The 27,534-nt window shown below is 32.1% G+C and overlaps 1 protein-coding gene across 2 annotated transcripts in view; it reads left to right on the top strand.

Annotated features, from left to right (window-relative positions):
- Positions 1-1,186: 1,186 nt before the first annotated feature.
- Positions 1,187-27,534, top strand: part of LOC106691282 (protein artichoke) — a gene marked incomplete at its 5' end in the record, with an annotated part of 30,219 nt that continues 3,871 nt past the window's right edge. For both annotated transcript variants that reach the window (XM_014436999.3, XM_014436998.3), the window contains 2 exon segments: positions 1,187-4,441; positions 25,294-25,583. In XM_014436999.3, coding sequence (XP_014292485.1) covers positions 1,213-4,441; positions 25,294-25,583 — 3,519 coding nt within the window.

The raw sequence follows: 27,534 nt of genomic DNA, 5'->3' as shown, positions 1-27,534 counted from the left end.
TTCCTTCCTTGAAGTACTAAAAATATTTGCTTTGACGAAAAAACACTTAATTTCACCAATGCGTAAAAGTTTTAGTGTAGCTTAAATTAAATAAGGTAGTATGGATTTTTTATTAGGCATTAAAAATTTACTTTGATTTACGATTCATCATGACTAATAAAAGTATTCATATTTATACTAATATTAAAATAAAAATTAAAATAAATAAATAAAATAATTTTTTTTTCTATAAAACATAATGATTTGAAATAGATATATTCTTTTTAGCTGTTAGTTTCCTTTCGTTAGAGCTCGAACCAAAGTTTACATATATTATTGTTTCTCTAAATTGAATATATTTAGGTGATGTTATTATATTATTTCTCAAAGTAAAAAAAACAAATAAAAAAAACATTAACAGTCTATCCGTCATAAATAATCATCACCTGTGAGAATACCTTACCATATACTATAGCAAGCAGTGCTACATCCTTACTGTTTGAGACTTGGCCTCCCCCAGCATAGATCGTTGTCTATTAGTTTCTGATTTCTTTCTTTGTATTTTACCCTTAGATGTAAAGGTTGAAAACAAAAATTTGACCACAAGTCACAGCATGTAACGTTTATTCTGTCTCAAAACCTGCTTTCCAGTTTACATAGACAACCATTCGATACCACAAACAAATACAGGAAGTTGGAACATTTTTGACCAAATGTTGAGAATACTGTCTTCCATACTAAACAGACGTTCTAAATTACACCCAAAAAAGAAAACGCTTGCCAAGTTTATAGTTCAAAAATGCAAACATTCGATTTCCAAATCTTAAGATTGATAACAAACTAAATACTCTAAATTTCTACGAGGTCCTTCACATCGAACTCCAGACTGACAAACGTTTTTCACAACAAATAATAGAATCTTTTCAAAAAAAATTTATTGATAAATGTATTCTCTGTCGTAAATTGGCGAAGACTGAAAAATAGTTGCATTTAGTTGCCTCCTATTCTAATAAAATTAGTTTACTTGAACATTAGAATGATGCACTACTGGGTTTTGTCTCCCGTAGGCATAGCATCCAATATCTATATAATTGAAAAATAAATCGTATTATTATTTAAACTATCCGTAATTAAATTTAAATTTTAATTCACATGTCATTTATTGTAACAATTATAGCTACTATACGATTTGTATGTTTTGTTGCAGAGGAGATGCGGTGAGATGGAGATGAGATGAGCCCGCGGTGGAGCTATGGGGCCGCCTGCCTGCTGCTGGTCGGCTGGGCGGCTGGATCCTGCCCGGCAGACACCTCCTCCTGTCCCTGCTACCTCTTCGACGATGGCCTCTTCCTCGAATGCCCTGACTCCACGGTGCCACTCGTCAGCAGGGTCCTCTCCTCTTTCACCGAACCTATCCAGTCCTTCTCTCTCTACGGCCTCGACAAGGAGGTGACTCAACTTGGGGGGGACATCTTCCCCCCCGGAATCAAGATCAGGCACTTGCAGATATCACATTCCAATCTCCGAGCGCTATCACAAGACTCTCTTCAACATCTGGCATCAGACCTTGAGGCTTTGAGCATCGTTTCCGGAAAGTTGGAAGCCGTGCCACAGAAAGCACTTACTGACCTCAAGACCCTCCGTTTATTGGACCTCGAAGCCAATGAGATCAACCGTCTACCGAGCTATAGTTTCTATGGACTCAGTTTGGCAACCATTAATTTAAAAGGAAATGCTATTAAAGAGATGTCGGAATACGCATTTGCCGGTCTCGAAAACACGCTGACTGAAATTGACCTCTCAGAAAATAAAATCGACATGTTCCCAATGACCTCACTTAGGAGGTTAGAGAACCTCAAGAACTTGCGCCTCTCTTGGAATGAAATATCTTCCATCATTGATGACGGCTATTCCAAACTACATCGACTCCATTCTCTGGATTTGAGTTCAAACAACTTCGAATCTCTTACAGAAGACGCTTTCCGTCCTATTCAAAATGTAAAATCGCTGTCTCTGTATTACAATTCCATCGAAGGAGTTCACAGAAGAGCATTTGCTTCTTTAGTCGTAATGGAAAATATAGATATCAGCCACAATAAAATTGTGTTTTTAGATGCTGAAACATTTGTCTTCAACAAGAACCTGAGGACGATTGACCTCAGTCACAATCACATACATTATATTAATGGTGTTTTCGAAAATCTTCCAGAGCTTAGAGAATTGTTTTTGTCTGAAAATAATATTTTAGAAGTTCCTTACGATGGTTTTACGAATTCTGTTCTGTTAAACGTAATTTATTTGCAACAGAACGCGATCAGAAGAATAGACGAAGATGCTTTCTTCACACAAACAAGCTTGAATCAATTATATCTCAGTGATAACTTTATAGAAAGTATACCTAAATGCTTGCTCAATAATACGAAGAGTCTGACTCACCTCAGTTTGGATGGTAATTTAATTTATGATTTGGATAAAGGCGCCTTTAAGAGGGTTTCTGAGCTCAAGGAACTAAGACTGCATAACAATAGGATAAAGAGGATCGAGAGGGGGATCTTCGAACCATTATCGAACCTGATTGAGCTTCACCTCCAGAACAACCTCATTACCAGTGTCGACCCAGGCTCTTTCCACAGCCTCCAGAACCTCCAGCACATCGATCTGCAGGGGAACCTACTCGATAAGCTTGGAGATGTCTTCAGGCATGATTCCAGTTTAGTGACAATATTACTCGAATCGAATAGCCTTGTATCTTTGCATAACGACTCATTACGTGGCCAATCTAGCGTCAGGTTTATGTGGCTCGGTCACAACAAGCTGACTAAATTGGATCGAACGTTGTTCAGTGACTTACTTTTGATCGAGAGAGTTTACCTCACTAATAATAGTATATCTGATATCGAGGAGGGGACTTTTGAACCAATGCAAGCTCTGTTATTCCTTGACTTGAGTTTCAACCGGTTGAAATACATCGGTGTAAAAATATTTGCAGATTTGCACAATTTACAAGAGTTAAATCTGTCATCGAACGGGATCAGACATATCGAACCCAAAGCATTCAATTCTTTAAAAAAATTGAAAATTTTAGATTTAGCTGACAACGAAATTCTTGTCCTTCATGATGCAATATTTCAAGAAAATCTTCAAGTTCAGAAACTGAATTTGAGAAACAGCTCTGTTGCTAAAATAGATAAAGGTGCATTCGAAGGACTTACTCATTTGACGGAATTGAATTTGGAATGTAACAAACTGGATGCTGAATCACTGATTCATCTCAATATTGCAGGACTAAAAGTTTTCAATGTGGCATGTAACAATCTATCGAACATTAATGAAAAAACTTTGAAAGGCCTTCCTTCTTTGCAAGATCTCTCATTAGACAACAATGCCATAGTCCGCCTTCCTTCAAGAACATTTCATAACAACAAGGAGCTACTTAAACTGTCACTGTCTGGAAATAGAATCAATTACTTTGATTCCGAATTATTTTCTCAGCAGAAACACTTGATTGAACTCAGGCTTGAAGACAATTCATTTCATAATATACCATATTTGGCCATAAACAACATTTCCACCCTAGAAATTCTTATTCTTTCCCGAAATTCAATTGGTTCTTTGGATATTTCTCAGCTATCAAGGCTCTACAAATTGAGGGAACTTCATTTGAACAGCAATATTCTCACTTCTCTCACAGGTTTTGCGTCTGTGAACTTCACTCACCTATCGACAGTAGATATGAGTAGAAATTCGCTCACCGCTCTCCCTGCCAACTTCTTCCACGGCGCTGAAGTGCTGAAAAGACTGGATTTATCAGAGAATCGTCTCCGACAGGTGCCTACTACCGCACTCTCCGGCAGTAACATACCCTGTTTGGTCTGGCTCAACCTCAGCGGCAATCCGCTCTCTCAGTTACAGGAGCTGGCCAAGGCATACCCCTCCCTCCAGGAACTCCATATCAGTGGGACCAATCTCACCTACCTCACCTCAATGGATTTCGAGCCGTTTCCTCATCTTCTTCACCTTTACCTCGGGAGGAACCGTGTTTCTCGAGTGTCCCCTGGAGCTTTTCGGACGCTGAAGGGTCTCCTCTCATTAGACCTCGGGATTAACGAATTGGAAATCCTCCCGCAAGAAAGACTTCACGGGCTGACATTTTTACGTCATCTAAATCTTACTCACAATAGGCTGAAGGATTTGGAAGAATTTCCAGTCACACTTAAAGCATTGCAAGTAATCGATCTGTCGTTCAACCAGATATCATCTATTACTATGGGAACATTTCGGCATCTAGAGAACCTCGGAGAGCTCTATTTGTATGGAAATTGGATAACAGATATTGCAAGTGACTCATTCAGGCCGTTGAAAAAGCTGAAGCTACTAGACATATCAAGAAACTACTTGGAAACACTACCATTAAATGCTTTCCGACCACTGGAAACACAAATCAGGAGCCTCAAAACGGAAGGTTAGTTGTACAAACTTACATTGAATATGTATTTTTATCAAAAGATTATTAGATGCCCGTAAGTAATGGACTGTGTAAAGATGTTCGGGGTAGTGGTCCAAAAAATAAAATAACAGCAGACAGGATTTATCAGTAACCAAAATTTTGCTGAATATTGCAAGGCTATATAGCAATAATATGCTTATCTATTTTTGCACGTTGTTTTCATTTAATCTAGAAGAAGCACTGAAAAATAGATTTTTCGCAATTTTTTATACTTTTTTTGACCATATTCCTACCATTATTATTATTTATTTTTTTATAGCGTACGTGTAACTATTTTAATGCCTTAAAGTATTTTGTAAGACTATCATATTTTATTTGAAATTATAATAATTGTTTTGAAATAGATTATTATATCATGCACGAGTATGAAACAATATTTTGGTAAAACCTTTTTCTGATCAACATTCTATCACCATTATTAGATCCACTTTTCCACTTTCTATTCAGTTAATACACTAATATAACAGAAACTTTTTTTATAAATAATTTGAACTCTTGTTTGAAACTGGTTTATTTATCAATTACAATAAAAATATCCATTTAATTTCAACATATTTATTTTCTAATTACTATACACCTACGTTTTGATCATTCCGGTCACTCTCAAGGATAACTATTTCAATTACAGCCATTGAAAATTACTTCAAAAATTATTCTGCATTATTTTAAATATTACAGCTACAATATTATTAAAAAGTTGACAGCTATTCTGCCTTTGTCAAATTATATTCTAGTCAATCATCCTATAAACCATAACTAAATTAGGGAAAACACAATGCACAATCAACTAACTTTCACTATAGTATTTTTAACTACCTATTTATTATCCAAATAATTTACTTATTATTCAATTCATACTTTATATTATAACTTTATCACTGACATTATCAACAATACACTACTTAAATCTACCTCACGTAACAGGTTTGGCATTTTTTAGCACTAGAATACGTCATTTTAAATTTAAGTGGTAAAGCACCTTGGTGTTTGGGTATGCTAATGATGTGTTATCATTGGGTGAGGACAAGGAAACTATAGAAAAAAATACAACTTCGTTAATAAAATCCAGTAACTAACTAATTAAGAACTAACAGGAACTAGGTCTTGAAATAAATACGGATAGAACAAAATACATGGTCAGCAATAGAAACGCGAGCAATTTCGGTGATATAGATATAGGAGGAAATACGTTTGAACAGGTAGATAGGTTTAAGTATTTAGGTTCTACGGTAAACTAAACGAAATTGATGAGGAAATAAAAGCTAGGTTGAAGGCGGGAAATACTTGTTATTTTTCAATTTCGAAACTGCTTAGCTCGCTCCTTCTATCGAAAAACATAGAATTTACAAAACTATTATCCTTCCCATTGTTCTTTATGCTTGCGAGACGTGACCTCTTACATTAAAGGATGAACAGCTCCTTAAGGTTTTCGAAAATAAAGCATTACGCAAAATATTCGTACCGAAAAAGGATGAATTAACGGGAAAATTTAGAAGACTACACAACACTGAATTAAGGTACCTACACCTGGTAAATATAATTCAAGTTACAGCATTGCGGCGTATAAGATGGGCGTGTAAGGTTGTAGGGCTTAGTAAAAACGGATTCCTAAAATGTTAATGAACAATAAGCCGACGGGTAAACGAGCAAGTGGTAGACCGAAACGTAGATGGGAGGATTGCGTTAAATCTGATTTAGAAGAATTGAATTTGGAGGGGAATCACTGGAAAGATGTATGCAGAGGGCGTTTAGTGGTATCGGCATCGAACCTTCGGGTTCGTTAGTTCGTTATTATTATTATTATGATCATATATTAATTCTACTTAAAATTTCAGCATAATGCTCGTTAAATATTTTTGTGTAATATTTGAAATAAACTGTATAATTTATATTTTCTGATTTATAAATAGCTTGTAGTATTTTTCTTGAGAAGGTAATATATTTTTCTTATGTAGAACTATTTTATTTTATTTAACTAAAACTTTAAAAAGATTAACATATTAAAGCATCTTTTATTACAAATACATTCATACTATAATTATCATTCAACCTAGAGAGGCCTGGTAATTAGGGCGTGTGTATAATATATCTTTCCGATTCACGCCAAGTGGATTTTAGTGAATGCTCCTCGGCATTTGTTATAAAAGCAAAGCGCTCCCTTAAAGATGTACAACTGCAACATAATGCCCTATCATAAAGTTCTACTTCTCTTAAACTAGGATCATCTTCTTCTTTCATGGAGTTTTCATGCTTTCATTATCTCTCCCTATTCTTTTCCCTTCAGTAGCAGGTCGCTTTACTCTGATATATTTTTTTTATTAACTTAGGTTATTTAAAATTACCATATTTTACAGAGTACATCTACTAAATTGGTTTGAATAAGGTCACTCGACCATTATCTTTTCAAGAGCTTAAGAGGATAAGCGAAGATCATTTCAATGTAAAATGACGAGCTCTCAGATAGTATGGATATTACTGTAAAGTGGAGTTCATTCAATATTCAGTTCTACTGGGGGATATTGAGGACTTTATGTAGAATGTTTTTTTTATCTTTAAGTTTTATCTAAGTTGTAGAGAATGTCTTGAAAATTCCATTTTTTCAGTCTTAAATTAAGTTTCTACGAGTCACTTGTCGAGATAGGGTTTAAAGTAATAATAATTAGATATATTCCAAGGATTAGGGTAGATCTATAAGTCAAGGGCTGCTAATCAACCCGCCATCGGTCGCTAGGTCGATTCTAACACGGATGGCCGCGCTTGAGACATTTTCTCACATTTCTTATTTAGAGCTCTAGAACGTATTTTTAAAATATAAAATTTTGATTTAGATTAGGTTTATTTAAGCATTACAAAGCATACTATTTTGATACAAGAGCAAACTAGTTTTAAAAAATGATTATAAAATAGTAATAAATATAATATAATATTTTAGACAGATAAAGTTATAAAAAGAATCAAAATACACACCTATCATATTATAAGACTATAACACTAATTGTTAAAACCCAAAAGTTTCTTTTCTTTTTCGGTTAATTTCTCTATTTACTTTCCAAGTGATTATCAATTTTATTAGTTATAAGTTTCTTGTTTTGTTTTTTTTGTTTTTTTGCTGAAAATTATTTTATTAATTATAAGCTTCCCCGTCGACTGAAATTTCTAGTATTTGTTTCCCTTTATACTATTCATCCATGCCATCCTTAAACATTTTTGAAACCTAAAGTTGTATTTGATGTTAGACTAATCACAATCTTTTCAAAATAACGTTTTTAGAATTGCAGCGGATGCTCCTTGGTTCATAAGGAAATGCATGCATGCTCATTACATAGGGAATTACAAATGGAGTCGATAGGGGATCACATATTAAACGGTTCATGAAGTTCCACTCCCATTTACCGAGCAGCTTAAGGAGCAGACACCAATAACTTGGGAAACTCAACCTCGACCCGTAGACTGAAGCTCTGGCTGCAGCAGGACATTCTGTCATAAATTCTATATTTATTAATTTTATGATCCATACTACTTCTATTTTATTTATTATTATTACTATTTATACTACCATTAGAGGCATTTTTTTTTGTTTTGTTATGTTTACGAATGTTGTTATTTTTGTTATCAATTTTACTTTTCTCTTTTATTAAGAAGCATTATTTTTATCTATTTATTTTATCTTTCTTTTTTTAAATAATAACGTTGTATATAGTTAGGGGTGTTTTACAAGGTTATACACATCCCCCCATAATCTATTGTTAAAAAAAAGTAACAGTTATATCAACCATGTAAGGCCCACCAGTCTGATCTAGTATTAAATAAAGAATAATTAAAGGTTATACTAAACAATTTAAGGATAACTAAATGATTTGAATACACATCTACAGATAATATCCATTCATAGAGAGAATCCAAAAAAATTAATTTGGGGTGGTTGGATTTTTAATTATAATTAGTAATATCTGTTTATGTTCTTAAGTGCTATACATATTGATATGGTTAAATAACCTAATATCATGTTTGATATGAGACATGTTTCCTAGCACTTTTTAAATATTAAAAGGCAATTTGGTGATAATTAAACAGAATATTTTTTTGGCATATGCTAGGCAATGATAAACTCTTTGCTTCTTAGAGCTAATAGAAAGAAGGCGTACAACATATACACACTTTTACATGGTAGTTGCTTCTTAGAAGTGCCTGCGCATGAAAACTTGTATAGATCTAGTCAGAAAAAGTTAATTGAAAATTATAAAAATGACTGAAGGTCAAATATGATAATTTTGACAATAGAAATAAGCAGTTAAATGTTTAATTTGTGATCATGATCAAGTGAACGCAATAACGTTAAAACTAAAGTATTTAAAAATTACGAAGATTGTTGGGGATGCGGTCAAAAAGGAACAAAAAATAGTTTACAAATATTTATTTACCGACATTTTGTCCAATTCTGAAAGGTTTTATCAGGGCTGTCGAGTTTAAAACTGTGAGCGAATGGCTTTTAAACTCGACAGCCCTCTTAATTATACTAGATGTTTTCAAAATTAGTTTATAATGAATAGATTAGATTTTTTAAAAAAAATGATAAAACCTTAAAAATAGTCGGAATGGACAAAACGTTAGAGTGTTAATACAATAAAAAAATTTTTTTAGACAATATGGATATTTTTTGATAGCTACTCACCTTGATTTGTTTAGAATTTTTCCTTTGTCGTATACTAACGTATTAAAAAGTTTTATTAATGAATCTAAAAAAATAAAATATTTTCTGGTCGAAAAAAGTTATTCAAATGGAACTTTTTTACGAATTAATTAATTAATCATAAAGGATAAAATTATCCCAAAAAGCACGGCTTTTTATGAATATTAACTACCATTGAAAAGGTATCATAAGCAAGTTTTCCAAGTAGAATATTCTAAGCAGTCTGGGTCTTCTTGAAAGCTTTCTAGCTGAATAATGGCTGGGGAAAAGAACTTAATGTTCATTTCCTGTGTTAATATCTTTCATGACAGAACAGTTTCATAGCTTTTGAATAATAACTGATCGGAAAGATGTTTCATCTTATTTTCGGTATCGGTCTTTACTTTCTCTTCGCTATCAGAATAAAAAGTTTCTTAAAATGATATTTAAAAAAAAAAAATATTTTAATAAAAGCTTAATTTTAAAATTTTCAAAAATGTCATTTCCAATCCTAAAGTAAATAATTTCTAACTTTGAATTGATGCTTTTTAAATAATTATTTAAGTCTAAGTGCTGTTTATAGCTCGAACTAGAAAACTTGTAACTAATGAATTAATTACTTTTATTTATATTTTCAATAAATGTGTTCTTACGTTATTAATTAATTATTTAATAGTACTTATTACAGCAGCATAGTAACAGTAAATTGTAGCAGCATGGTAACGCGCCTGCCTACCAGCCCTAAGGTTGTTAGATCCAGTACCGGTCCCACCCGGGCTTTTTTCAAGCATAACATAATACAAAACTCACTCACATTGTGATGGTGTTTTCTTTTCTAATATACTATATTTTTATTTGATTCACGTGTCTAGTTAACTCACATTAAAATTCACGTTTTCTATTTGCCACCTTTTTAAAAGCATTTTAACTGGCCAACAATAAAAAAAAAAAAAAAACTGCTTCTTTTTAAATTATTTTTTTAATATTAAGAAATGGGAATGCCAACCAGCGTTAAGTGATTCCGTGATCACTGAAACCGATTTTTTCTGATTGCTCAATACCTGTTAAATTCGTGGAGCAGATTTCATTTTGAAAATAAATTCAAAGAAAGAGTTTTAACAAGTTTAAATATTAAATAAAATACCAGATTTTGTCACGGCCCTGTCCATCATGGAACTGCATTCTGCATCCTTGATTTGAAATCAATGCTTATGTTGAGAAAAATATGGTCAACTGAAGGTGAATTGTAGTATTAATAAAGTTATCAATTATGACATTATACCATTATAAAAAATAACTATATCATTATATATTTTTCTAATTTCTAGATAAATTAATGCTCATGTAAAACCAGCTTTATTTTCTTTTCTAAAGTTTTTATCTGTCAAGAGAAATAAGAAACAGATCGTGGTTATTTTATTTTATTTATTCATTATTTTTGTAAATAAAAATATTTATTGTTTATATCAGCATTAAGTTTGAATTGAAGTATCCTTACTGGTTAGATTGGTACATGGATATTGATACATTGGTTTGATATTTTTACAAATTCGTAACTTTTTTGTGAGAATGACCCATGAAAAAAATTTAAGATATACATTTTTATTGGATGTTGCTTGTTTTGTTGAGCATTTTAAATGCATCCTTAGTTGTTCATTTATACATGATTTCCTATTTGTTTCTGAAATGTATGCTAAGTAATTGAAAATGAAATAATTCTTCTATATGTTTTGTAAGACAAAGGGATCGCCTTAAGAGAGTTTCAATTTACCTGGAGAACGCCAACTATTTTCCAGATAATTGCGCTATCAATAATATCAAAGGAAGGAATTTCATCTCTAAAATGAGCTCAGAATCCAATAACTTTTGTCGGAAAATATCAAAGAATTGATTGTGAGGTAACTATTGTGATTAAAATGTATATTGAAACTATTTCAAATTGGTTCAGAGCATAAATAAAGGGGGGAAATTAATTAGTAATTTTTAATGTAATAATTCAAATAATGGTCTAATTAAAGTGGTGAATGTTATAGACGTTGTCTAAGAATCTATATTAAAAATGTAGTGCCGACACGTCGTCTGATTCGATCCCTCCAAAAAGTTATATGGGACCTGGTTACTATTTTGAGTACAAGATATAAACTAAATGTTACAAACTACTTTAGATTAGCTCTAATTTAAAGTAAATAGCGTCATGAAAATATGTTTAACAGAATCAATCTTATTATATCTAATTATTGGTATTGCTCTATGGTGATACGAAACTGTCAAAAACTTTTTTTTTAGACGAATAAAAATTCACCCCTAAAATACTTATGTTATGGGTATATTGTCAGAATTATTTTTACAACACACACTATTGGTGGTGTGTGTTGTAAAAATAATTCTTGATTAATTCACTTGATCCTTATATTGCTCATAGATATTTATATATTTTTTTTACGTTAGTACACGATTTTAAATTATTTTTTTTACATTTTATATTCATAAGTGTAATTTTTTGTTTTTCTTTTGCTCAGAAATAGAAAACCGTGCTTTACCCGAATAGCTTCTACTGTATATATGGTTAAACAATACTAGAATACTTATAATTATTAACCTATAATAATCTGCTGATTTATTGTCTGTGTGGTCTAAGACAACTTTTCTTTGATTTTTTTATATACATACATATAAATATTTACATATTCTATACCCGTAAAATACGAGATAGAAAATTTAGATTCGTAATCAGCAATCTAAATACATAAATTAATACATTTTCATAATTTTGCTAAAATATTTCACTGGAGTTTTCAATATACCTTCTTTTCATTTTAGAGAGTAGAATTATGAAAGGGATTATTTCCTCTTATTTAATTTATGATACGTTGATTTTTTTTTCTTTGTTAGGAGAATAGTCGAAAATATCAAATTTGATGAAAATTTTAATATAAATATACACTTTTTTTAATAATTTATTTATTGTTATTTACAACTATATAAAATTATATACTTCTAGTAAATTTGCTATTAGATATAAAAATAACATGATAAAAACTTGTGGAGAATCTATTCATTGATAGTACTCAATTACATTACTAGAGAAGAAGATCTAGGGGCTATCTTCTTTTCAGACCCCTATGGGGATAATCAGGTATTGAAGAAGCCAGGTTAGAAACAAGTGGGCCTGGGGTTGGGAAGTTTTTGATGAAAGGATTGGTATCTGGTTCTGGCCAAATCGGCAACGTATGGAACATTAAGGATTTTACGAATTATTTTGGACTGTAAGGATTGGATACGAGAGGAATTCGATGATTCAGTGGAGCCCCAAAGTTCAACTTCTTATGTCCAAATATGCCTTATTATAGTCAAGTAGATCAGTATTTTGTAATGAGTTAGAAGTTTAGACCGTTTGTCTAGTAAATGCTGTAATAGTCGAAATCTGCATACAGTTTCCTGTTTTTTCAGTCTTGTGTGAGGATTGCAGGCCAGTCGTTTGTCTAGATTTAGTCCTAAGTAACGGATCTGTTCGACAGAAATGAGTGGGGTATTAAAGAATACTGTGGGGCAGTAAGTCATGGGTTTACGACGAAAGGTAAATGTGATTTGGTGGGATTTATTGGAATTTATTTTAATCCTCCAGTTTCAGCACCATTAATATATTTTTAATTTTTTTTTCATTATTGTCAATACTATATAATAAACAGAATTCATTAAAGAACGCTAGCGTATGTAAAAATAATCAAGCTTCTTGGTCAATCCATTTAAAAGATTCACAATTGTGATCAGTTTTTGTCATTTCGTCTCGGCCATCAATGAAAATGTAATCACTGCTTCGTAAATAGAAAGCTAATGAAAGGAAAACATTGTTATGTTGCTTATAATTGCTTATTGTATATTCCATCATTCCATTGATAATTTAAACGTAGTTTTAGTATTGTAAAAATTAATAAGTATTATACAGTTAATTAATTTTGTTTATTTTTTTAACTACAGTATTAGGTTTTTGAGATTATATTGTCAAATGTATATGACTCCAAAAAGAATATTTATACAAAGAAAAAACTACTGTAAAGACACATTGAAACAGTTATTTTAAAATTTAATTTTATTACGTGGACTAGAACCACCAACCTGCATAGACTGCCAAGTCAGAAGAACGGTGAAACACGTGCTCTTCGCTACTCTGAGGAAACAGCTCATGATAGGATCAAGCCTGGATGAGATCCTTTAAGACCGAGAAAATGAAATAGAGAAACTGATGGTTTTTTTTTAAAACCACGAAATAGTATAGAAGAATATAGTGATTGTTATTTGATCCACCAGTGACCCTTATGGGTAGAGGTGGAATGAATAAATAAATAAAATTAAATTAAAATGTGTTAAGGCTAATCACAAAGGAATAAAGGACTAAAAAATCTTTTATAAAGATCCATCAACGAATAAATTAAAGTTATACACACTCAGGCATGCTCATAAATCTAGCAATGGTAATAAAGTCGTAGAGTAGCTCTTCACAAATGGATAGAGCTTTGTTGCAAATTTGTAACAAAATCGCCTGTTTTTATATTTTTGCTATTTCCTATAAAATTTATCACTGTTTTATTTACTTTTAAAAATGCCATCTTTAGCATTATGTCATATTCATAAATGTTTACGTATTTACAAACAAAAGCCACGTTTCAAGTATCGAAAAAAAAGTGTATAAATTAATTATACAAGTCCTGTAATCAAATATCAAATAAGACCCTATTTTGAAGTTTTTTAATTAATTTAAGTTCTTTCACATGTTAATTGTCCCAAAAAAAAAACTTGTCAGCATCTTTTTGTACCTTTTTTTAGCCACATTACTGCATGTAGATTAATTTCTGAAATATTTAAGTACCATTTTGTTTCTCCTAATTAATACGTTAGCAAAGTTAACACAGGGTTTATTTTTAAAATTTAATATCTCAAGAAGAAATATAAAGTTGCTGATAGATTTTTTTATTATTATTTTTATATTTATAAATAATTTAAAATTTAATTTTTTATCAAAGATGGTTAACAAATCTCTTTTAGGCCGTGTGCTGTCTCATAGAAGGGACCGAAGTGCCTCCAACTTTAACAAGTTCCTCATCACCTCAGTACTGTTGCTCCATCTTTTCTTTGTTTTCAGATTATTTTTTTTTTAAATTAACCCCTATCTTTTTTGCTTTCATTTATTGATATATGAAGTAATCTTGAAAACCTCTAATTCGAGTTTTCATCCGAAATACACGTTTTTTGGTTCTCTAAATACAAATAACTGAGTATCGCCAAATAATAAGTACTTGTGTATGTTCTCAGCCTAGCTCAAAAACGGAAAATTGCACAAAACTGAAATGATATGTTTTTATTTAGGCCTTCAATTTCAAATTCCAAATATGTAGTACCTTTATTTTGTTTATTTTATTTTTTAGTAACCCTTTCTTAATGTCAGCATGAAAAAAATATAAAAGAATTCAATAATTAAGAGTTGACCTTTTTCCATCGATATGAATAGTCAGATTTAATTTTCAGCTACACCTCTAATTAATCCAAATTAAATGCGGGATTGAAAATTGTGTGATGTTTCAAACGCACTGATTTTGTTTTAGAAAAAATGAAAGCATTTAAAGTTGATGTAAGCACACATCGAGTACAAAACTAATCAATTTACATTGCATTTTATTTAGTTTATTTTTTTATCCAGGCGAATGGGTTATATTTTTGTTATCTTCAACTTCAGTTGTTTTAAAAATCAATCAATACTATCTTCGAAGAAACCATCTCCGAAATTTTCATTCATATCAATGGCCTTAGGGAAATCCTATATTTTTATATTAAATCAAAGTTGGGGATCTGGATTAGGGAAAGGCTTTCTTCTAGAATATTTTATCCTTGATCGGACTTTAGATTGTATTCCTCCCTTCCTATTTCCTGCAAATCGGTCATTCACATTAGGGGACGAAATGAGACGTGGAGGTGTGAGGGGTGGCTAAGTCCAATTAAACAGAAGAGGTGGAGGGGGGACAAACACCGCCCTGGATAACCAAATAGCGAAGGACTTGAAGCTGTGTGCTTTACAAACAAGGAGCGGGTGCTATTGAGAAAGTAATGGTGCCTCGCCGCTGGTTCTGTACTCCTGCAATTATATACCAGCTTTGCGATTGTTTGCCCTCCTAATGGTCTGTCTGTCGGCAGGTACCTAGAACCTCTGTCTTCAATATATTTATATACTTAATCTCATACGCCTTTAAGGAAAAATCGTTTTGAGAAAGGGAGGGGGAAGCTAAGGATTTGAAAACCATGTCAAAATGGAGTTTTCCCTTAAAAAAGCAATTGCAAAACGTCATATCCATTACCAAATGGTCGGTTGTTGTGATCTATAGAGAATAACAGCATTGAGATCAACAAGAAATGATCTACCTCAGTCAATTTATTTATTAATTTAAGTTCCATTGAACCATAATGTGTTTTAATCCTTTTTTTTGTATGAACTTTTTTATTGATAGATATTACAATCTGCCACACAGTTGTGGGCTATAGGTAGTAGTGATGAATGATCACACTCATACTAAAATAAAATAAAATAAGAATACAAACAAATAAATGAATAAGAAAAAAAATCTCTCTTAAATTTATACAAACAGAAGGATAAATAAAATGAACATAATCAAACTATGTGTATGAAAAAAATTAAAATAACATAATGATAAAATGATATAATCTCTAGCCACATTTACACTATTACATACAATATTTATACAATCAACCTGAGGATCCCAGAGCCCAGTATATCCCTCACGTGTGATAGAGCCAGTGGAGGCTGAGCAAGTGCGCTAAAGCCGCAAACACTAAACTTGAGTGGAGAATCTGACCATTGCCAGAACTGTAATTGTCCATTTTTATTTCACAATAAGTCTCTTGGCCGCTGCCGTTTCAACCTTCTAGGTGGGCTGCAGGGATGGGTGGATCTAGATAAGGTTTGAACCAAAGGATAAGGATGGTTGGAAAGGTTTATATAGAATTTTTAATACATTATTAAATTCATATATGAATGTTATTGATATATTATACTACCAACATTTAATATATCATTTCGAATCCGGTTGTGACAGGTAATCATTTTTTCTGATACCTTAGTATTGTGTCAACCCTGTGGATTCAGGAGCTCTCCCGGGTCCACTCAGCCTCATAAAGTGGGTACCCTTAATTGGGGATAAATCTGGCGATGGAGCGTGATTCTGACCAAATCTCCTCATTGTGCAACCCTTGGTTCAGTAAGAGTACTTCCTTACAATGTTACAAAGTACACATTGAAATAAAATAAATATGTACCACTACAATCATGAAGAGTCAACCTATTGCAATACTTTGTAAGAATGTACTTTATCCTGTGTGAGTTTCAATCTCCCTCTTGGCCTAGCACCAAGGACCTTGGAGCCTTTTGGATGGTTTTTTTTTCACATGTTCAGTCCATTTGCAGTTGTAGTCCATCTAACTCTTTGCTATCACATCAAGCGCGATCGATTGCTGCCTCTCCGAATCCCTAATCACTTGTTTCACTTTGGGCCGACTATAACACTGAGAACTCAAGGGTACTTGCAAGAGCCCATGCTACTCTACCTTACATCACTCAGATTTTATGATTGCATCCTTTGTTTCAGTTTTTGTGAAATTTCCTTTGATCTTAGGATATACCCTTCTAAGGAAAAAGCTCTGTTTGCACCAAGAATCCTTAGGTCAATATCATTGAGCCGGTCGATAATCGAGATGATTGTGCTACTGAAAAATCCGAAGCTATCAAGTTTCAGGATCGTTTCATTTCTTACCCTTATATTTTCTTGGTTAGTGAATGTTCTAGTTTACAATTATATTCTTTCTTTTGCTTGGGTTTAATTGTGATCCGATATCTTTCGACATTGCAATTAGTGAAAGGGATAGTAACTGGGTATCACCTTACTCACTACCGAGAACTGTCATGTCATTCGCATATCCCTGGTATTGGTCTATGATTCCAATGTGGAATGTACATTCGCATTGTAGCATTCCAGCAATATTCTCTCTGTGTCAGGTTGAATAGCATGGTGGTAAGGTGATCTCCTGAGCGAAGTACTGATTTCATATCGAAGGCTTCGGCCATTAGTATATATTAAGAATATTTTATTGATATTATATAATATTATAATAGTATATAATTTATATATCCTATGTATTATAGGAAAGAAAAATAAAAAGATTTATAATTTTAAAAACCTTAATGAATGCCAAAATAAAAGAAGAAGAGATATTAATAAAAGTACTACCACCCCCCCCCAAAAAAAAAACGCAAAAAGTCTTTTAAATATTTAAATTTGAATCATTTTTCACATATTACCCATCATGTGGCTCTAGCTTTTATAGTGAGGACTGTGGGGTGTGCAAGGATATCAAAGGTATATACCGTGTGAAGAATGTTAGCTAGGATATTGCCTTGAAAAGCACCTGCAGTTTGGAAAATCAGACATGAGTAAGCTAAATTTTGATTAACATTCTATTACTGATGAATAGGAAACATGTTGGAGAAAGGAGTTAATGGAGTTTTTATTAAAAATTTTAGAGTTTATAATTAAATTTTTATTTAATTTTTTTTTTCATTTTTTTAAATGATAATAATGTGAAAGCTCAGATTATTGATATTAGATCTGTTTAGAAGTTAATGAGCTCCTGGTCTTTCAGGGAATTTCATTTATGTCACAATCCAACATTTCAATCACAAATTTTTTGATTGACTTTTTACAGGTGAAACTGAACGATTACTTCTTGAATGATTCAGACCAATTGATTGAATTCTGCAAATGCAATGAGTTAGTTTAATTAGAAGGGTGAGTGTACCTTGTCTGATTATGCAGTCGCATCGGGATACGGTAGCATGACAGGTAAATGCTCTGTCACCGCTTTAATTATTTCACCTGTATTTTCCACATCGCTACATTTACATCATATTATGCATTTAAACTCTTTATAGGACTTTATTAAATTTTCCAAACGAAATAGGAAGAGTTTAGCTTTATCTCACTTCAAATACATCTTCATTGATAATTAAGATCAGTTGAAAAACAATTAAATTCTTTATCATATTTAATATATCTGAAGATGTTTAGAGAAGCCATTGAGAAAATTAATGATAGACAATTATTTCACTGGTTATTATTTGGAAATTTAGATTAGACGAATCTATCGAAATGGTAATGAATAACATTTATCACCATCTTCCTTCCTTACCTTGAATAACTTTTACTAGTAACACTGGTAACACTCGTAAACTAATAAAAACTCTCCAAGTGTTAAGGAAAGTGACAGAATCATCAGCAAAATTTTAAATTGATATAATTTTTTTTCAATGGGACAGCTGAGGAAGTTGGAGTGGGAGTCCCGAAGTGCTAGGTTCAGAATGATAAAGATTCAATTCATTACGTTTTAAACAGAACATTACACCATGCCCTACATATCCCTTTTGTCCTTTACCTCATACCAACCAAATTCTTCAAATTCCATATAAACCTTTCCAACCATCCTAATCCTTTGGTGCAAACCTTATCTAGTTCTACCCATCCCTACAGCCCACCTAGAAGGTTGAAACGGCTGTGGCCAAGAGACTTATTGTGAAATAAAAATGGACAATTGGAGTTCTGGCAATGGTCAGATTCTCCACTCAAGTTGAGTCTTAGCGGATTTAGCGCACTTGGTCAGCCTCCATTGACTCACTACCAGTGATGCGGCGAGAGGGATGCGCTGGGATCTTCTGAGCTCTGCTATACCCCTTACACGTGGGGGTTAGAGTGGGCTCAGGGATCCTCAGGTTGATTGTGTAAACATTGTTTATTAAATGTGAGTGTAATGTGACTAGAGACTATATTATTTTATCATTATGTTATTTTTTTTTCATACACATTGTTTGGATAATGTTTGTTTTGTTTATCCTTCTATTTGTATATATTTTAAGGGATTTTTTTTTAATTTATTTTAATTTAATTTTAGTATGAATATGATCATTCATCACTATTACCTATTGCTCACAACAGTGTGGCAGATTGTAATATCTATCAATAAATAAAAAGTATTCAGAAAAAAAAAGTCCAATTCCCGCCTGGGTCAGTTAATATTTATTTCCTAGTGGACCCGAGAAATGAATCTTGACATTCCAACTCTAGGGGTGCTTACGTATTCGCAACCGTATTTTTCTTAACACACATATATTTCAAAAATTCCTTGTTCGACTGATAGTTGGGGAGGGTGAGTGTTAAGGATTGTTGCAAACGTAGTCTACTACAAACTTTATCAAATTTTATCCACTACTTTTGCTTGCCAATGGGAAAAAATAATTTTCTTGTCAAAATTATATTTCAAAGTTTCAAATTATACAAATTTCCTTTGTAAATGATGTATTTTGATCTTTATTGGATATAAAGTCTCATGTTGAGACTCCATCTAGTGTAGCTGGGCTTTAGAAAAAGTAAGGTGGATAGTTTACCTCCTAAAATAATTGTAATATTACCAAGGCTGGATAAAATGTTTCACTACACACCTCTCGCGTTATCTGTTTCTGTTGATATTCATCCTATGGAACGGTTCGAATCCGGCCTGGGTAGGGTAGACATCCCGTTTGCTAGGTAGGGGACAACTAGGAAAAAATAATTTATATTCTCCCTACTCACTTATTGTCTTGTATGGATATATATTTCAAGTTAAAACAATTTCGTTATTTTTATCATATTTATTAAAAGATTCTTTGCCTGTTTATGAATAATACTTCGGATAACACCTAGCCAAGGAAAAGAAATAGATGGTATGTTCGCCCATTGGGTTGTAGTTTCGCTATCTATATATATGATGACATAAAGGTTATGTGACTGGGATTGGTCCATGATGGAGCCTATAAGAAGCAGAGAGAGAGAGAGAGAGAGTACCCGATGTCGGCAACTGTCAGAGTACACTATTGACGGTACGGTGCCAGTAACCGATTTGTCAGCCACAGCCAATACCACTCTCTTATATATAACTCCCTCTTCCTCTCTCCTGTAATATTTTTCCTTCCTCCTTCTCAACCCCTTCACAGCTTTTATTCTTGTTATATCGCCTTTTCATAGTTTTTCCACCTCCATTTCTTCTTATACAAAGGCATATAGGTGTTTATATAGGCCAGAACCATTTCTTACCACTATATTGTTGTGACATTCTTTTCAAATAGCTTCTTAAGGACGGATACACCTCAAAAATAACTTTTTTTTATGCTCTTAAAAGATTGCCTTTTTATTTGATGTATTCCTTACCAACATAGTTTATATTAGACAATATTTAAAAAAAATTGAAAATACAAGTAAATATGATGCGAAACGTACAATGACCTGACACAGGCTAGGTGCGATATTACCCATTAGTAATCCACACATTTCTACTTTAGAAGGTCTTGAGGAAATCTTTTAAGGCATCAAGTAGGTTTATCAGGAACAGAAGACGAAGCAGAGTTAGAAACTAGTGATTTCGTTTATTATAGAAGAATTAATACCAGGTTCGGATTAGATCGGCTACCCTATTGTGACAAAATAACGAGCATATTAAAGATTTTGTATTGTAAAGATTAGACAAGAAATGGGTTTAGTCGCTAAAAATTAATTATGCATCAGTAAAGTTCTCAAACAAGTGTCCTTCTAAAAAAACGGTAACTCTTCATTTTCATAAAGTCTAACTCAACTTTTCCCTTTCATCTCATGTAAAGATGTAGTTCTTGGAATCCAAAATGAGTCTTTGGGCCTGTTACACCATCACAGTTTCAACTATGATTTCTTCAATCTCGGGTTAAATCAATAATTATCCGTTCCACCATAAAAGTTAACCTTCAAATATCCCGGAACATAACCGGAAATTGATAGACGGTTTTTAGCAAATCTATGTTTAAGTAGGTACGAGAACTTTTCATAGTTCTTGTTGGATATATCATCTAGCTAAGTTTTTTTTTTTTATATTATTCCGTTTCTTTCCAAATTCAGTCAAATAAATTTCCGGAGATAGGTGATTTGACAGAAGCGAAGACTTCAAAGACTCACTCGCTCTGACAATAATGAAAAAAAAAAGTATTTCGTTCTGAACCATAGAAGTTTTTCAGCGATTTCGAATTTTGAATAAATTTTAAATTTAATTGGACTTAAAATTTCTAACATTAATGTAGAAATTGCTGAGTTTGACAGTTATCTCACTTTCAGGCAACCTTGATGACCTGGCTAAGAAAATATCAGAAACGGGTCACTAAGTTACCGGAGTTTAATCTTAGTTTTACCGGAGATTGGTGCAATCAGCCTTTATTCTTATTTCGTTATAATAGGTTGGTCCTCTCATATTTGATTCTTGATTCGGCTAAGTTCCTCACGACATAATGCAGATATCTAAATTTACCTAACCCTCTTGGATTTGTTGGCACCAACGCTAAACACTCTTATGTAACTATGATGTTTTATAATCAACATAGAGGCTCAACCCATACAATTTTAAAATGATTTGTAAACTAAACGAATACGCGAAATTATTAACACTTTAGAAAATGGCCAGAAAACCAACTATTAAACTTAACAAACCAAATAAAACTTATAATGCGTTAAAATACATACATAGATACCTATTACAGGTTGTTCCAAACAAACTTATTTTTACTACCCGATATATTGAACATGGCGACTTACAATCCTTATGTATCATATTTTATTTTCTCATAAGGCCACAAAATTAATTTTAAAACTCTTTCTCATACACTTAACAGCATTCTTAATAGCTTTCAAAGCTCTTTAATCATACATCTTTCTATGAAATCTTAATTAGAAAAATAAAACGCAAGTCTGGATTAGCTTTTTTACTGATCTTGTCTAATAAATTTCCCTGAACTGGAAGTAGAGCTAATTACTATATTGCTTTGGTACTATTAGAATTTTTCCCAGAAAGTAATTAATTTTTTTTTTAATTCAGTCGGAGTCGAGTTTTTAAACAGATAAAGAAAAATTAAAAAATATTTATCTTCAAAAAAGCTTTCAAGACAGAGACACAATAATGCAAGAATGAACAATGGATTGTATCAATATGAATAATTATCACAGTTACTTGACAATGAATCAATAAATGCTAGTTAATCATGGTTTGATTTATACAATGCATATTTATCAGGTTTTTTTATGGCTTGAGAAAATTAAATAATTTAAGAATTGAGAATGTTTTAAGACATTCATTATTAATTTATGGACGGATAAATCAGTTGAAAGCCCATTAGTAGGTAGTTAAGAAATTGAGAAAAATAATTTCAAAACGTTATTGATAATTATAATGATTTTCATGAGACCTGCTAGTGTCTGAAACTGTTCTTATAATCCAAGAGCCTAAGAGAAGAAAAAAGTCATTTTCCACCAATTTTAGATTAATTTAATAACAATTACGTATAATTCCTAGTCAAAATTGATGAGCCTGCCAAATGTAGTTAGGGGAATACAAAATGATAGCTGTTTAAGAATGTTTTTTTAAAAATTTATTTAATGTGATTTACAACTGTACAAATAATAAATACAATAATTAAATATGTTTTATGTTTCATATACACTTGAAAATCTTTGGAAGGAACCACCCATTGGTGGTACTTCAAATATTAATTTAAATTAGAAGGGGATTTTCAAGTGTATATGAAACATACAACATATTTACCTATTGTATTATTTTGTACATTTGTAAATTACATTAAATAAATAATAAAAAAAAAATAGAAAATTAAAAGGTCCCGTGGCCATCTTCTTTTCAGACGCCTAGGAGGATTATCAGGGATTGTTAAGGATTAAAGATTAAGAATTAATGGGTTAGGATGGTTAAGGAGTTTGGAATGAAAAGTTCAGAATGTTAAAAAAATTATTTTTCATTCCGCTCTTCACGTTCAATAGTTCCAGACTTACAGTTATTTTAAAAAGTTACATTTCATAAAAAATGTACTAAAAAATCAGTATTTAGTGAATATTATGGAAAAACTATATCTCTGGAACCACGAGACGTGCAGATGTCTATTAACTAAAATAAAAGCTAATTTAATGTTCTATTAAGTAGTTTATGATGTTCATCTTCGTAGAAGTTGAATTCTCATGATATTTGCTGCAATAAATAGATTATTAGTTGTTCAGGCAAAATTTCAAATGCAAAATTCATATTCATATGCAAATATCATTAAAACAACTTCCCATGATTGTCAGGAACTACTTTATATACATTAAGCTAACTTTTAGTGCTCGCAGACATATATATGTTTAATGGTTCCTGAGATTAAGATTTCTCACAATAAATTCATTAACTACAGATTTTTCATTTTACATTTTAAAATACTGTATCTCGGGAACTGTTGAACGTAATTAGCTCTTCTAGGTCTCATATTGTAGCAAATTTACTCTACTTTAAATTATTTTATTAGGTTCCACAGTGCTGTTGGTAGTTTCAAAAATATGGATTTCCGAATAAAAATTAGTGAATAAGGCATAATATATCTTAAATTTTGAAAAGCTCTTGTATTTTGGGCATAGTTAAATCAAATGTTAAGTAGAAAAAGTATGAAAATCATAGACTATTTAGTAAAAAGTCGTTAGTTTTAATTAAGAGTTTCTAAATTACATATGGAGTCAATAGAGGATCACATCAAAAAACGGTTCATGAATTTCTACTCCCAGCTGCCGACAGTTAAAGGAGCAGTGACCTACAACCTGGGAAACCCAACCTCAACCCGTAGACTGAAGCCCTGACTGCTGCAGAACATTCTATTATAAACTTTAATAAATAGAAAATTAATTCATAGTCACACTACCTCAATTTTACTTTTTATTATTACTCATTTTATTTATTCATTATTATTTTTTTTTCTATTTTCGTTTCTTGTCCCTTTTTCAAATTAACTTATTTCTTTTTACTACTAGAGGGGAATTGTTCGTTTTATTTAAGTGTACCAATATCATTAATTTTTGTTATTAATTTTACATTTCTCTTTTATTAAGAAGCATTACTCTTATCTATTTTTTTTTCTCCACAAAATTGTATATAGTTAGGGGTGTCTTTTGTATGAGACTATACTCCCCCCATAATCAACTGTTAAAAAAGAATATATATATATAATATAGCGGGTATATCAACCATGTAAGGCCCATACCAGGCCGATCTTGTTTAAAATAAAATAAATAAAAAAAAAGAGTTTCTAAACTTGTTATCCGTAATCCCATGACCTCTTTCCCTACAATATCCTTTAATAATACCCTACTTATTCCTATCGAACAGATCCGTTACTTAGGACTACATCTCGACAAACGACTGACATGGAATCCTCATACAAGACTAAAAAGATAAGAAACTGCTCGTAGATTCCGACTATTGCAACATTTACTGGACAAACGGTCTAAATTGCCACTCCATTACAAAAGACTGATCTACATGACTATTATAAGCCCTATCTGGACATACGGAGTTGAGCTTTGGGGCTCCACTAAACCATCAAATTCGTCCAGAATCCAATCCTTACAGTCCAAAATCCTTCGTAAAATCCTTAATGCTCCTTACTTTGTCACAAATCAAGTCATCCATCAGGACCTCAATATTTCATATGTTGCCGATTTGGCCAGAACCAGATACCGTTCCTTCCATAATAAACTTCTCAACCACCCAAATCCACTTGTTTCTAACCTGGCTTCTCCTTCATTACCTAATAATCCTCCTAGGCGTCTGAAAAGAAGATGGCCTCGAGATCTTCTTCTCTAGAAATGTTATTGGAGTTCTATCAGTGGGTAGATTCTCCACATGTTTTTATCTTGTTACTATGTCACCTACAGCAAATTTACTTGTTGTATATATGTGTATACAGTTGTAAATATCAATAAATAAATTATTAAAAAAAAACAAAAAAAAACTTGTTATCGTGGTAAACATTTAGCTCCAATTTTAAATTAATGACGATTTTGTATTCACCTTCAATATTATGCTAATGCTAAAGTATTATTTGCACCAAGTAAGGTTTTTATTTACTGTTTAATGTCATTATGCTATTAATCTCCTATAAATCTTATGAAGTAGATTATTTATTACTTTAAACTCACCCATAGTTTGATATGTGCTTCAGATAACCCCCTCCACTGCGGGTGCGACCAACAGGAGCTGTGGGAGTGGCTGAGGGACCACCAGAAGGTTGGCGTTGGCGGCCTCCGGTGCGAGCAGCCTCCAGAGCTCAGGGGCCTCCTCTTCTTGGAGCTGGAGCCACCCCGCTTCTGCTCTGTCCCGCTAGTTCGTAAACTGGCCATCCAAGACATCCAGCCATACTCCGTTGTCGTCTCGTGGCAGTCGCGCAACCACACCGGTCTCCATGGCTACCGCGTTGCTTACCATCCTCTGGGAGTCATAGACAGTCAGTTGGTAAGTATTTAGACCCAAATTATTTTCGAATTTAATGTATATTACGAATTATTATTATTATTATTCTATTTTACCATGAAAAAAAGAGTGTAGCATTATACGGGGTTACGTAGTAGACATCTAACTTTCTGGCTCTTTTTTCCTTGTTTTTATCATCTTATTTTTTACGTTCAAATAGCTTACTTGGGAGATTACTGAAAACTATTGTGTTAGTAAAATTAATTATCATAGGCTTATATCATAGGTAAAACCTAATTTTTCATAGGTATATGTTTTACATATATTAACTTTTCTTCTGAATTCTAAAAATCTATTTTTTTTTCAATAGTCAAGTCTAATTTACTAGCATTATTACGTGATATTAAGTTTTTTATTCAATGAAATAAATATATTGTGGTGGTTGGTTTATAAAATGATAAATATTGAAATGCGTTTTCTCTATTTGTTGACGGAATTACTAGAATATCAGTATAGTCAGAATCTTTGCCGAAACTCCTTGATGAAGACCTCAAATTCAGGTCGAAACGGTGCCACAAATAAAATTTTTTTTGTTTATTTGGGTTTATTTACTGACCGTACCCCCCCCCCCTGTAACTCAATAAAGGATAACATTCATTTTGGTAATTAATGGCAAAATCATTTCACGATAATTTTAATTTAAAATTTAATTGACCGATTTTTTGCCTATCACTCCATCATCTGGTACACTGTGACAGTTCACAGATCGATCGTGTTCAGAAAAAATACAATTCCATGACTTCATATCTAAAAAAAAAAAAAAAACAGACAATCGATCGTGTGTAATTTATAAAGATCTTTTACTTACGTCTTGTTTTGTTGTATATTTATCAACATTGAAATAAATTTTTTAATCGAGTTTAAACATAGACAAGTCCACTTACAATCGCTTTTTCACTAACACTCATGCAATAATCTTAAAATATATTTAAAGGAAGAGAGAGAAAGAGAAATGCTTTATTCATCCATGCTCCCCAAATACATCAAGTTGCTACATTACACAGCATACTAATCAATCCGTGATCGGACATATATAAATTACATATTTTTACATGATATAATAAAAAAAAAAGAAAATAATTTTTTCCCCACAAAAAACGTTACGATAAAACAATAAGAGTTGTAAGTTAAATATCTATTATGAATAACATTTAATAAATCGTAAATTCTTTTTTTGGAATATGATTAAAAGGAATTATGTTTGTTCTAAATTCTTATAGTGTTTCTGATGATTCCGTGCTATCCAAACAGACTACATCTTGATTGTAAAATTATGGTTAAATAATCTATAAATAGCAAATAAACTTTTAGTTGAAGGTTTTCGTATGTACTGATTTTGAATAAGCTCATCGTATGCTTTAAAGTTGCATCATGTTAAGGAACACTAAACTCATTAAAGATTATCTTCATTAACGTATTATAATTAATCTAATAACATTATTTAGATGATTTAAACCATTCGGCCTGATATTAACGTTGCCTTTTCAATCGAACTGTTTTTAATCTAATTTTCATCATTGAAATTGGAACATTTCCCCTTTATAAGATCACTTTTACAATTTATAGATTTAAAAAAAAAAAGAAAAAAGAAAAGTCTCGGGGTTAAATTGAATATTCTCATGAATGCGAGTCGAACAGGAATTTAATATGGAACCGGGACTCATAATAAAGAATTTTATCGAGGAACGAATAATGCTTAAAAGGTTCAACTGTGACCAGGTATAATATCGTATGAATTCCTTTACTTAATTTGTTCTTATACTGAAAGGGTCTCTAATACTGCTCGAACCCAAACGCTTCTCAGAAAGTTTTATAACGGTAAAAGTTAATATTTGTCCCCTTCAAGAGACGATAATTGTTAGTTAATGTGCGAAATTGAGGCAAGCATATTTAACTTTCTCGTTTAAATAGCTTAGTTACTGACAAAACCCCT

The sequence above is a fragment of the Halyomorpha halys genome, unplaced genomic scaffold (genome assembly GCF_000696795.3).
Source record: "Halyomorpha halys isolate HHAL.00 unplaced genomic scaffold, Hhal_1.1 Scaffold2204.1, whole genome shotgun sequence".
Taxonomy (NCBI): Eukaryota; Metazoa; Arthropoda; class Insecta; order Hemiptera; family Pentatomidae; genus Halyomorpha; species Halyomorpha halys.
Note: the sequence above shows the minus strand (reverse complement) of the source record. Positions and strands in the feature narration are given on the sequence as shown.